The 13,845-nt window shown below is 41.4% G+C and overlaps 1 protein-coding gene across 2 annotated transcripts in view; it reads left to right on the top strand.

Moving 5' to 3' along the window:
- mon2 (MON2 homolog, regulator of endosome-to-Golgi trafficking) overlaps positions 1 to 5,811 on the top strand; it is a 33,479-nt gene extending 27,668 nt beyond the window's left edge. The window contains exons 28-35 of one of the 2 annotated variants that reach the window (XM_085165710.1): positions 735 to 752; positions 1,329 to 1,457; positions 2,718 to 2,908; positions 2,986 to 3,046; positions 3,128 to 3,251; positions 3,479 to 3,686; positions 4,774 to 4,856; positions 5,215 to 5,811. In XM_085165710.1, coding sequence (XP_085021836.1) covers positions 735 to 752; positions 1,329 to 1,457; positions 2,718 to 2,908; positions 2,986 to 3,046; positions 3,128 to 3,251; positions 3,479 to 3,686; positions 4,774 to 4,856; positions 5,215 to 5,378 — 978 coding nt within the window. In that variant the 3' untranslated portion in view covers positions 5,379 to 5,811. The remainder of the gene's footprint in view (positions 1 to 734; positions 753 to 1,328; positions 1,458 to 2,717; positions 2,909 to 2,985; positions 3,047 to 3,127; positions 3,252 to 3,478; positions 3,687 to 4,773; positions 4,857 to 5,214) is intronic. The other variant, XM_085165711.1, reaches the window with a different exon arrangement.
- The last annotated feature ends 8,034 nt before the right edge of the window (positions 5,812 to 13,845 follow it).

The following is a 13,845-nucleotide window of genomic DNA, read 5'->3' as shown; positions in this document are numbered from 1 at the left end:
ATTGACAGATTGTTCTCGACCCCCATTAGAAGCCCCAAACCATTCCTTCCTCAAATTCCTTCCCTCATGATTCATCTTGCTGGGCAGTTGCCAGAGAAATGCTTCAGTCCAGCACAGTTCATAGTCATTTAAAAAAGGAAAAAAGTAAGTGTTTCCAAGGCACCCAGTAATGTTGAGCAAGACTATTGAAGTCACAAAAACAGAGTCTGACGTCAGAGTTGTCTTAATCCTTGCTGTTCTGGAAACCTGGAAGTTCTGGAAACGCGTAGCTCAAGCAGATGTTATTCCTGCACAGAAATCCTGAAAGGTGTCTCGATCAAATACTGAACGACTGATGGAGTCGGTCTAAATCCTGACCCTGCCTGTTTTAAATCTTGGCCGTGTGTCCGTCCTGCATTGGAGTAAACTGGACATTTGTGTTGATCTGAGTCTGTTTAAATTGTTTAAGTTAGATGGTCAAACAAAATTCTCACCCAGCCAAACACCATTATGGGTGGTCTTTTTGTTGCCTTCTTGGCTTTTATTCAGTCCTGATGTCAGATTGCGTCAAATGTCCTCAGTGCTGCTGGGAGGTTGTTTTGTTTTGTTTTCCCCTCTTTTCCCTCGGCCCAGATTTTGGGATCTCGTTTAGCTGAGAGACGCACTTTAGATTTGATACAACTATAAAACATCGGTTTAATTTCAATCTTGTCTCATTCTGTTTCTTCGAACTACTCACTGGATAACCATTTTAGATCCAGCTGTTTGCGCCGGTGAGTGTCATCATCTCTCTCACCCCCACTCCCCCTCTCTGTAATTGTACTAAGCTGTGCTGAATGGTGATGACCTACCCTCTGCGGTAGATGAGATATCACTCCGCATGGTAGGCTCTCGCGTCTCATCTGCGTCTCTCACTCACTCCATGCTCCCCTCTTTCTCTGCCTGTCACTAACTGGTGGTTTTGCCTCTGTGTGCACAGCCCCACCTCCCTGTGTGGAGTTCATTTTCAGTTGATTTTGTGACTTTTGATGGTTTTATTTTGGGTTTTTTTGTTCATATGCATACTTGTGGCTCTGTTTTCTATTTCCTAAAGACACACTTTGTGGAATAAAATCTTTAGTTTGGCTGTAACGTTTCAGTTGTGGTACTGTAAACCTAACAAAGCTTGAAGCCGACTAATAGCGACTGCAGTTTAAAAATAAAATGGCGTGTTACTTGCGTACTTATGCAAAGTGTGTCTTTTTTTTTTTTTTTTAAAACAAATGCTTTCACTGTCGCCAAAAGGCGAGCATAATGCCCATTCCTGTTTTGTTTGGTTTTGTTTTGTTAAATCTTCTTTACCCCTACAGGCAGAATGGGTTGCCTTAAACTATGTGCCCTTTGCTGAGCGCTCCTTGGAGGTGGTGGTGGACCTGTACCATAAAACAGCCTGCCACAAAGCTGTCATCAATGAAAAAGTTCTGCAGAATATCATTAAGGTATTTATCCCTGGGTGGTGTACTCGCTGTTGGTAATGGTGAGAAAGAGTAAATGTTTGATGTGTTTTATTACTCTTCCTGTTTAGTGCAGCGAAATTTACTGTTGAGCTGCTTTCTGCTAACCACCTTATGTTTGCATATTCATCCAGTGTGGAATATCACGAGAATGCTTCTTTCATTTTAACCTCCTAAGACCCGAACTCTTTCATGCCATGCATTTTAAATTTCTCTTTGCTATTTGGGCTGATTGGGACCCGATGAATGTAAAAACAAAGAATTACCAGATTAATTTTTTTTTAACCTGATTTTTGTTTCTGAGAAAAATTAGATCCACACATTTGGACATTCACTTTAAATTTCAATAGAACAGTTGGAGTATAATGTATTTGTTTAGCTACGTAAAGCACTGCTGTGTGAATATTCTTTAAGGCTGCTGCAATTTTTTTTTAAAAAGAACAATGAATAAACTGGCTGTTTGCATCTGAAACAACTTTCTTTATTAGACCTACAGACCTGCTCAACCTTTTTAGGATTTTAACCTGGCAAACATTTTTAAAAAAAGTTTGGTGTGCAAATTTGGAAAATTCCGTTTACAAAAATGGGTTCAGGAACATAACTTTAGTAGTATGCGATACGCCTCTTCAGTTTTGAAATCGTTTATTTCTGAGAGACCTCCAGCCTCTGGGCAGATTTTACTTGATTGCCCTTTGACCTTACTGTATTGATCGTAATATTGGGTTCATACTGTACATCAGCAGGCAGATGCAAAGTGTTCCCAGTATTTTCAAAACTTTTTTTCAAATTCAGTCCATCAAACAATAAAGGATACTGTCAGTGTAAGCTATCAAAAAGGCTCAACGTATCTCAAATCTGCCACTCTTCCTTTTCCCCCCTACTTCTGACACCTGTGTTTAACTGCTCTTTTCTTCTCAGTGAATTTTTAGAAACCCAAAACTGAAATGAGTCTGTTTGTCAGAGAGATGCTCAAGAAGCAAAGCACTGGTATTTGTGAAATGTCATTGTAGGGAGCGCCAAGCTGCTCTTGGAAAAAAGATGACTTTGTTAAAATGTCGGTGGCTGACTTTCTCACGAGGTTGATGAGGCGTCTTTACAATCTCCACTTATATTAACTCTGTCTTTTGTCTAAAAGGAAGATGGGTGAAAGTTTTTCGTGCACCGCTGTCGAGATTAATTTTAAGTGTTCCTTTGTGTTTCAATCTCATGAGCTTTTTTGTTTGTTTGTTTGTTTTTTTCTTCAAGACTTTAAGAATGCCCTTGAGTCTGAAGTACGCCTGTCCGTCAGAGAGCACCTGGAAGCTCGCTGTGTCGTCTCTGCTCAAGGTGCTGTCCATTGGACTACCAGTGGCACGGCAGCATGCCTCATCCGGGAAGTTTGACACTATGTGGCCAGAGTTGGCCAATGCCTTTGAAGACTTTCTTTTCACCAAAAGGTAGAGATTCCCCCCACCCCCATGGTTATTGTGCAACTTTCAGGGGTTCTAAGCAAAAAACTGTTGTTCTGTTACAGTACTCCTCCAGATAACCTGTCTATCCAGGAATTTCAGAAGAATGAAGCCATCGATGTAGAGGTACGTGCTTGTTTCTAGACTCTGGCCAAATAGTTTGCAAGTTTTTCCCAAGTTTGCATCATCGTTCCCTCTTCATTTTAGGTGGTCCAGCTGATCAGCACAGAAATCTTACCATTTGCCAATTTCATCCCCAAAGACTTTGTTGGCCAGATTATGGCCATGCTGAATAAAGGATCCATTCACTCACAGTCTCCCTCATTCACAGGTAATATGTGGCTCTGGCAGCTAAGTTGCTTTGGCTTTAGCAATTGTGTATTCCTGAAACTAGCGCAACAGCATGCTGGCCAAGTGTTGGAATCATAATTTAGGTCCTTGGTTTGTTGCCAGAGTCTTTCTTGCGGCTTATCAGTAACAACTGTGCATGTGTTGAGCTGTACAGCCAAACCCTGTCAGTCCCCTCTCACTGTCAGTCGAAAATAATTCTTCCAACAGAGGCAGAGATTGATGTGCGGATGAGAGAGGAGTTTTCCAAAGTGTGTTTTGAGACACTGCTGCAGTTTTCCTTCAGCAACAAGGTTTCGACCCCGCAGGAGGGTTACATCTCTCGTATGGCGCTCTCCGTGCTCCTCAAGCGGTCCCAGGATGTTCTCAGACGATACGTAGAGGACGAGAGGTTGAGTGGACGCTGCCCATTACCAAGGTACCCAGCCACCATGGGTATCTATTTGTGTGTGCTTTTTTAGCACGTGTTGTTTTAAACATTTTCCAAGAGGCCATCAATTCTGATGACTGTAATGCTACACTTTAAGCATTGGGAGATTTAGCAAATGCAAAACCAAGACCAGCCCTGGCTTCATTTATCTCTTATTTCCCTTTCTAAACAATGTAAAACCGCCATACTTCTACCACATTTCTCCAAGACTCAGAGGAAGTTAAAGATGCCCATGGGTAAACTGCACCACAAGCAGAGAAAATAAAGGGAGAGAGGGGAGAAGTAAAATATATTCTTATGTCTTCTGTATTAATACAAAGTTGGTTAAATAAAAAGGGCCTGAAATAAAACAGTACATGCAGAGCTTAACAAATCTATTAGAGCATCTATCAAAACAGCAAAACACAAATATCTCAGAAATCTGTCTAACACTTATTGAAAACCAAAAATTCCTGAATTCATTTTTTTCAATTTTGAGCCGGCCCACTGGACAACTTTGAAAAGTCAGAAATTAATCAAGCGTAACATTCAGCCACTAAGTAAATAACTGTAATTTGACATCTTAATCAAAAATATTGATGTACTTTACCATTTCTTTCTGCTTTTGCTGTAAAACTGAAGTTTGAAGATTCATGGAGAACAACAATAATTATATTTTAACATTAAAAATATTTTTGTTTAAAGAGTTCCTGGTTCTTTCTTACCAGGTTTAAGCAGTGTAGCCATTCTCCTCTCACCCTTTGCATTTTCACCCAGAGAACTATCGCTCATTGGATGTTTTCTCTTTTCAGACTGTTCTCTGTAAACTCTACAAGTGGTTTCATGAGAAAGTCCCAGTAGATCAGCAGCTTCTGTAATACTCAGACCAGCCCGTTTAGCACCAACAATCACAGTTCTGCAGCATTAATATACATATGAACTATACAAACCAGTGTAAAAAGTAGATATGTAATAAATAGTGTTATGTATATACATAATTATTATTGGCTCTCCCCCTCGCTGTTTGCCTCTTCCACTTTTCTCCTATTGCCGTGCCTTTGTAGCTAAGCAAGGCCTTTGTTGTTTGTCATTTTAGGCAACAAGTGACAGAGATTATCTTTGTCTTGAAAGCTATTAGCACTTTGATGGACTCCCTGAAAAAAACACAGCCAGAGAATGGTGAGTATCAAACTATAAAAATGGATAAATAAGTCTTGGAAAGATAATAAAGGATGCATTTTCTGCCCATTCTTTGTATCATTGCTTGTGTTTCTGGCAAGGTCAGTTAGAAAAAAAACAAAAAAACAATTTCCTATAACTGCAGAAGGTTGAAGGTAAGACATGGTGAAATGGTGTTTTTGAAGTGCCCTTCCGCATATTTGCATTACATCGCCCTTTGCTTGATAAAATTCCTACAGGCACAGGGAAACACAGTTTTGCTCTGAATAAATTGCTTCTTTGATTGTTTTCTATTCACAACTCATTTTCCCTTCCTTCTTCCCTCCTTTTCTGATATTCTCTCATTTACTTCCTGCAGTGGATGGCAACACGTGGGCTCAGGTGATCGCCCTGTACCCCACACTGGTCGAGTGTATTACGTGCTCATCGTCTGAGGTGAGCTCAGCCCTGAAGGAGGCCCTGGGGCCCTTTAAAGACTTTATGCAGCCACCCATCTCCAAAGTCCAGAACGGAGAGTCCTGACCAGGCTCGCTCGCAACCCGGCATTTTTTTGTTTAGTTTTTTTTGGTCTTCTTTCTAAATGAAGAAATCCCGAAGGTGTCTTCTCGACTTGACTCATGCACTTCACAAGTGCACGGATGTGAACTCTACGGTGACATGAAGCAACCCACGGTGAATAGCGATATCGAGGCTGCCTCAAACTACACCATTGATCCCGACCTTCATGCACATTTTCATATGCTTTTCATGTGAGCTGATAATGGGCCAGCCCCCAACCCCCCCGCTTTCACACTCATATAGACTGGCTGCACTTGCCTGTTAACTACAGAGAATTAAAAAGACAACGGCAGTGTTGCCTCTGGGTTTAGTTTTTGTTCTCCTGAAGAGACTGCATCAGTGTACAGTGTGTGGTTAAAGTGTTGATGATGTTATAAAGAGAAAAATGAAAAAAGACCAACAAAAAACTGGGGCTTTACTGATCTTAAAAAGAAATGAACATTTAATCTTTTGCAACATTTTCAACAGTGAGGATTTTATGCAAGAAAACAAATCTTACTGTAACATTCCATGTCATCTTTAGCCAGCCATCGGAGAAGGGATGTATGTGTCTGTGTAAAATAAATGGGACAATTCTACAAACAGCTCTTGAGTGTGCTCGATTAAAGTGCATGTAATGAAAATGCAGCTTCCTAGAAGCCCAGATATACCACTTTGTACACAATCATATTTCTGAGTCATCCTGGTTTGAGACCTTTGGCCTGTAGGTGGATGGTGTTGATGTCTAGAGGCCTGCTGTGTTGTCTTGTAGCCCTCTATCAAAGACTGCATATAAAAGGAGACAGCCACTGTAATTTGTAAAGTCAGATTTGGAACTTTTTTGAAATGAGACACGACAGGTAAGACGTGGATCTGACTGAAACCAGTGATGCCAAATAACAGCCTGGCATGTATGGAACAAGCTTGTTTAACTAAATAAATTACTGGTTTCAGGAGAAAAGCTCACATTTGAAAATGAGACCTGAGGTATTTTTCTCTATCGCCTGACATATTAGAGACAAAATTAGGAGAAAAATAATGAGCAGTTTGACTGTCACATTGCAATATGGTCAAAACACTATTTAATTTTTGTATACGTAGGTCATGTTTAAGTATCTATTATTAACCTCTTTTTTTTTTTAATACTGATAATTCTTTACACCATCCCATTATAGCATCTTTTACAGCAGGGGTGGCCAACCCGCGGCTCTTTGCCTGGTTTCATGCGGCTCTTATGTTGATATCAAAGTTTGTGTTTGTGTTTTGGGGTTTTTTTTGTGTTGTTTTAAAATGTGCGCGTTCGCTTCGCTTGAGTTCAATACGGTATTTTCATCAAATGCGCATGTGTGTGGGATGAAAATACCGCAAAGTTTCACAGTAGGAGCAAGTTCGCCCTTAAAATGGCAGGGAAAAAATGCAAAAGGAAAATATGAAAATGATCACAGGACGTTTTAACAGAGTGGGAGAGTTTATATTTTTTGTTGAACGCAATGGCAAGCCATTCTGCCTTATATGTCAGACGTCATTAGCGCATTTCAAAGCTTCAGCGCCACTTCAGCTCACTCCATGCTAACATCGACCAGGAATTTCCAAAAGGGACTGAACTTCGCAAGCACGAGTTGGCCACTTTGAAAAGTCAGGCAGGAAAGCAGATACAGTTTTTCCAAAAATTTACAAAGTGGTCACAGACCATAACGCTCGCATCCTATCAGCTGGCTTGGAACATTGCACGTGCTGAAAAGCCATACAATGAAGGGGAGTTCGTTAAAAAATGCCAAAGTGACGTCGTTGAAATCTTGTCTCCTGAAAACGACAAATTAAAACGCATGGTATCAGACGTCCAACTGTCCCGCCACACTGTTGAACACAGAATATCGGACATTAACACGGCTATTAAATCACAGTTGCACTCTGACCTTCAAGCATGTGAGTATTTTAGTGTTGCATTGGATGAGAGTTGTGATATACAAGACAAGTCTGAGTTGGAAATATTTGCACGGTCTGTGTCAAACGATTGTGTGATCAAAGAAGAACTCCTGGATATCAAGACACATATTCAAAAGGGAGATTTAACGCATTTCCCACTCTGCTAAAAGCCAGCGGGCAAGTCGCCAGCGCTGCCCTGAGTAAGCAAAGAGCCAGATATGCAACGCTGATTGAAAACTTGCACGAAAGCTTCGTGACCCGGTTCCATGATCTACAATTGAAAAGGCCACAGATTACGTTCCTCGTCGACCCATTTAATGCAGAGACCGGCTGTTTGAAAGTCCCGCTAGTCACAGATGAAGCTGCCGCTGAGTTGAAGATGATCGATCTTTGTGAAGAGGACCAATTGAAACCTGCTTTAAGGGAAGGGACCATTGAGTTCTGGAAAAGTGTGCCGATGGAAAAATACCCCAATGTCAAACGGGCTGCGCTTAAGATACTGTTAATGTTTGAGTCAACATACGTCTGCGAGTCTGTGTTTTCTACCCTAAAACATGTGAAATCAAAGCATCGATCTGTTCTGACTGACACTCATGTGAAAGAATTGCTCCGAGTAGCAACAACGGAATACAAGCCTGATTTGAAGAGGATTGTTCAAGGCAAGGAATGCCAGAAGTCCCACTAAACAACATGCATTGTAAAAGTAAATGCTATTGTAATTCAATTCAATTAAATTCAATTTTATTTATATAGCGCCAAATCACAACAAATGTCGCCTCAAGGCGCTTCATTATTGTAGATTATTATATTTTTGTTTGTGGACTTGGTTGAACTGAGAGTTTGTGTGTGTGAGACAGTGCACACAATGGTCATTGTTGAAAATGACTGGCCTGTGGTTTTAGTACTGTAGGAGTCCATTTCTGTCATTATCATGTTGATGTGTGACATTTACAATAAATCTGGCTGAGCGGAGATGTGTGTGTGTGTGTGTGTGTGTGTGTGTGTGTGTGTGTGTGTGTGTGTGTGTGTGTGTGTGTGTGTGTGTGAGAAAGAGAGAGGGAGGAAAGGATGGATGATGTTCATGTGTGCCCATGCGTATGATGTGGCTCTTTGCGGTAACACAGTAAAAAGTGGCTCTTGGTCTCTGACTAGTTGGCCACCGCTGTGTTACAGTGATCGTACTTATAACATATCAATACAAATGCTTTAAATAGATTTTTTTTCTTTTTGAGCATTGAGAGTCGTGATGTGTGTATTCTGTACAGCAGGTGGGGTTATAGTTTTTTGCAGAGGCATCTTAGACACAAAAATATTAAAACAGTTTCAGTCACCCACGAATTTACAAACCAAACCACCATTACATTAAAGGTGGACTCCACTGCTGTCTCTCAACGTGCTCCTGGGGGACCTCGAGCCCTAGCTTGGGATTATGCAGTGGGTCATATGAGGGGAAAGAACCTTTTTGTGGTTTGCACTGAACACGCGGAGGAAGAAGGAGGAGAGAAAGGGGGAGTAAGTCTGCTTGGGCGGGGTTTCCCTCTTATTTCAAGTCTGCACAGAAGAAGAGCGAAGCGGGAGAGAGGACGGAGCGTCTTCGGCTGCGTGGGAATGTTGCTTTCGTCGGCGAAGCGGGGCATTTCTGTCCCTTTACGGTATTTTTGTACTGTTTCTGTCTTCGTTTTCGTCTTATTACCACGTACTGGCTGAGGTAGTAGTTTGTGCTGTTGGTTGGGTTGAGACACTGCCCGCTATGGAGATGACTGCGCAAGCTACTGCCTTGCTAGTGCTGGTGCCTCCACTCCACCCGAAGGAGAGAGGGAGAGGAAAAAAGCCCAGCTCCCAGCGCTGTTAGACGGTTTTTCCAGGTAATGCACACCTAGCTATGTAGGCTAGCCTCTCGTGGTGTATTTGAAGCTGTAATTTAAACAAGGACATCTGCTTACTGTTGATTTCTAAGCTGAAGCAGTTTAATTGCTGTATCATGTTTTTTCTTCTTCTTCTAATAAAATAGTCAATGACTGTGGGGAGGGGGGCACTTTTGTCAATGTATTTTTAATTTTTATTGTGTGAGATTTGAATTCTTTTTGGAGAATGGGTGAGAAAGCTGGCATGTGTAGTAATATAATTAGCGAGTTTAAAAAAAAAAGGGGGGGGGGGAAAGCACATTTTTTTTCTTTCTTTTTTAAAGATGCACGAGGAAGTGTGTATGCTATAGATTTGCAGAGTTTTCCGCCACCTCGGGCGGAGTGGGCTATGTAGGAAGCATGTAGGTCAACAGTACTGTTGCTATGAGGAGAGCAGTGACGTGGCTGCTGCTGCCCACAGAGGTGTCCTACAGTACATCTGCTCTGATGCACACAAGCTGGCTTTATGGCTCTCCCCGGACTTCTTTGTTAATAAGAATGCATACCATCATGCTGTGTGTGCTTCTCCTGCACATGAAAATCTCTCATATATAAAAGCAGGGCATAAACGTGCACTGTGTTCTTCCTGTATTCTGCCTATCATGCTAACTCTGAATGGTGAACCTCTGTGGTGTCCACATACAGTCACACCACATGATCCGGACCCCCCCCCCCTCCCAAAACCCACCCCCACACAGTCTGTTGAGCAGCGGTGTCCTCGCGGGTGTCGGTCATGCCTTGCGAGTTAACCTTTGAAATCCTCCCTCAGCTGCCCAGCAGCATCTGGCTCTGCTCTGTAACACATCACCATGAGCCGTCAGGGGTCTCGTGATTGGGGTGTGACCCAGAATGGGTAATGAGCTTTGATTGGCTTGCAGCCTGGGTCGATTAACCCCCACCCCACCACCCTCTCCGCACATCCTGAGATGAGAGCGAGCCACTCATTCAGTTGGCTGTCTGACTTGAAGATTGAATTCTGCTTTGACCTTCCAAGAAGACTCCCCATGAAATATTTATGAATTCATGCTGGATCGTGTGCTATGATAGAATGATGTTCTTCCTGGGCCACAGTTCTGCCCACTAGCATCTGTGCTGACATTACACAATAAATTCTACGCCGGCTACTCGCTGTAGACACATGTAGGTAGGTTGTAAAGTAGGAACGCCTTGTGTTTGCAAAAGCCTCTGATTGGTAAATGGAGCACAGTGGAGAGGTGTAGTTATCAGGCCCATGGAGCAGAGGTCCTACAGGCGTTGCATATATTCAAATAACTCCCCCATGTAAGAAATGCAAGTAATCCAGCCTGGAGGGCAAAACCAAACATCATTTATCATATCCTGACTGTAAAGGGAGCCGGTCTATGGATCACTGAGCAACACAGAGGCAGCCTACAGTGTGTCCTTCTCATCCATCTTATGCTGAAGCTCTCATTTGAGCCGGGCTGCAGATAAATCATACTTCAGGCAGTCGAAGCCCTAAAGCAGTAAATTACAGTCCCCTTTGTGGAAAGTCTGCCAGCTCAGATGGGTATCACAGCTGCACAGATGAAGCGGTGCACCGACAGGACGGTCAACCCTCGCGTGTCCTTTGTGTTATCAGATCCCTCTGCATGATTGTAAAAGGGGGGGGCAAGACTGAGAAAACCAGCAGTTTGTCACGTTTAAGAAGGTGACGGAAGTGTTTGGCACCTTTGTAGACGTGTTCAAAAATAACTGAAATCAACACTGTTTCTGAAAGCTTATCTGTGTTGGTGTGTAGGGGGCTCGCATGATTATTAGATGGATTGTTCACAGTGTTTTAAAAAATATATTTTTAAGTAATAAATATATAGTTTAATGTATAATGTTGAAGTAATAAACACGGATATTTAGCAAAAACTATCTCTCCTTTTGCCTTTCATTGACACAAACTGGTTACATTCAGGCCTCTTTGGAAGGCAGCACTTTTTTTCTTTTTTTTCCTAAGGGCTGGGTTAATAAATAAAACTGTTATTTACTACCTTTATCCTCCTCCGAAAGGAGTGTTTCAAGGCCAAGCCCTCGACTATCCCATGCGGCACTGCAGCGAGGTAACGCATCACCTTCTATTACAGCAGATGAGTATCGCACTCCGAGCCCACTCAGCATCTCCCTCAGATCTGTCCATGGGTGAGGTGGGGGTGCTGTGACCTTGGAAAAAACAAGCCACCCACAGGAATGACTGTGTCATCATTGTCGTCATCCAATCTGGACCACACACGCACACACGTGTGGAGAGTAGGAGTGGAGTGCCAGATCCAAGCTGGCCTGACTGGAGGAGGATGCGGTGCTGGCCTGTGGGGACCAGATGGCCCTCCAGCTCCTGCAGAGGACTCAAGAGTGTGAGATTCCCACGACAGCACTTAAAAAAATCTGAGCGCGTTCCACATGCTTTCATAAAGGTGATCAAGTATGCAATATCTTAATATTGACATGTTGGAAGGATAACATTGGTTATAACAGCAATTACAGCTCCATAAACATAATCCTAGGTATTTATTTACTGCAGAATTACCGAGAAACTATAAAGTACAAATTTTACCAATAAAAATTGAACATGGAAAAAGAACAAGTTTAAATAACAGCAAAGACCTGGATGACATGGCTGCAGGACCTTGCTCAAAATTCCACACCCGTGTTAAACAGCATTATGCAGCAGTGCCTGTGAAAGGATGTCAGGAACAAATGGTCTTACTGATCACCGTCAGTGATGCATCTGATGTCTGAGAACTAAACGAAATCCAATCTCCCCAACTTCCTGTGCACAAGTTATTACTAATGCTTCATTTGACACGATCCTCCTTTCATATTCCTGAATGTATATTTAAAGACAGTTGTTTTCTTTTGTTTGTTCGGGGGTTATTTTGGCTACATATTGGGGACTTTTGAGTGTCACAGCTGGGGAGTGGGGGAAGAGTGGGTTGGGGTGGGGGCACTATTAACCAATCCAAAAACTAACACACACTTTCACTTTAAACATTTAATTAGTTTAGCCAGGTTTACTTTCCCTCCTGACTCATATTGAATGTTTTATTCTCCTGACATGTTAATTTAATTTACATCCATGGTCTCTCAGGTATTTCAAGTATTCAGTATGACATCACTGGAGAAGGACTCAGCAAAAATGTTGCAGATATTCCTTTTAGCTCCACAGATGTTTGACGTGCATTGACAGAATTTTTGGGTGAAAAAAAAAATGGCCCACATTTCGTACCTTTTTTTTGGTCAAGCAATCAAGTACGTGTACGCACGTGTTTTTCAAAAAGTCAAGATTACTAATACCTTCATCCACATTTTTGCTTCTGGACTGTCTTGACACAGTTTGTCAGAGCGGTGATGGTCTTATGTGGTGCAGATGCTGTCTCCATTAAAGTCTAAGTTCCAAGAAAAGTTCTTGTTTGATGCAGAATCAGCTATATCCAGTATTCGATCGTATCTGATGCGTCATTTACATCAGTGCTATATCAGATCACGTTTTTTAAAAAAAATCTTTTCTTTCATAAAGTTCATCTGATACAGTTACCAAAGAGACAAGGCCACTACTTTTCCCAATACTCTGAGCTGTCTGCCAAGTGCATCCCAGAGCCAGGATCAATCAACACCATTTATTTATTTTTTAAATCACTGAGGCAGCAGAGAATTGTCACAATTGTTGATCAACTACTTTAATAGAGCAGAAAAATGAACTTTTTCACATTTATTTTTTTATTGTTCCTATGGGGTTCTAAAACAGTACAAATCATGTGTGTTTTGGTTTTGATAAGATATGCGTGACTTACAGTAAAAGGAAGGGAGAGTTTGTCTGCTGGAAAAGGTTATTTACATTTTTACATTTAAATAAATTTACTCAGTTTCACCATTTTCACCTTCAAAAAAAAAAAAAAGTACAATTTGTAATAAAATATGGAAACCCACTCCTTAACATAAGAACTGTGTTGACTGCTCAGACACAAGTTTAGCCATGACGGGTCAGATTTATGCATCTGTAACATCAGCGTCGTTACAGGTACCTGTTATTTATACATTTAGATTATTTTTTTTTAAATGAGAACAATAAATCTGAGAAAAGGTTCTATGAGGTAAAGCAGGGATGTCAAACTCCTTTTACATCATGGGCCACATGCGGCCCACTTTGATGTTAAGTTGGTCCGAACCAGCAATACTCCTCTCCTGTCAGTGTAAAGACATTTGACTACACATTTAATCCCAATTACTATAAGAAAAAGAAGTGCAATTTTTAATTTTTCTACATGATAAAGAACTGTAGCTGTTGGAAATAAGAGAAATCGGTCAGTGCAAATAAATAAATGTGTAAAAATGACAGAAAAAGCTTCTGGTGGCTCATTACCCCCTGCGCTCTTGTAATTACAAAACTGAAGGTTTTTGTTCATTCATAGAAAATGTCTTGTTTTATTTTTATTTTTACTAATTTAAAAAAAAGTTGAGCGAGAAAACAGGAACCTTTTTGTTTTTATCTTTGTCTATCTGTTACATTATTACCAGTGTCTTATAAATGGCAATAAGGGAGATCTTCATAAGGGGAAATGCTATGTCCTCTTTCACATATCCCAAAGCCATCCAGTGGGGCAGATTGAGTCTTTGCC

The sequence above is a fragment of the Neolamprologus multifasciatus genome, chromosome 7, assembly GCF_963576455.1.
Source record: "Neolamprologus multifasciatus chromosome 7, fNeoMul1.2, whole genome shotgun sequence".
In the NCBI taxonomy this organism is placed as follows: Eukaryota; Metazoa; Chordata; class Actinopteri; order Cichliformes; family Cichlidae; genus Neolamprologus; species Neolamprologus multifasciatus.
This window is presented reverse-complemented; position numbering and strand designations above follow the sequence as displayed.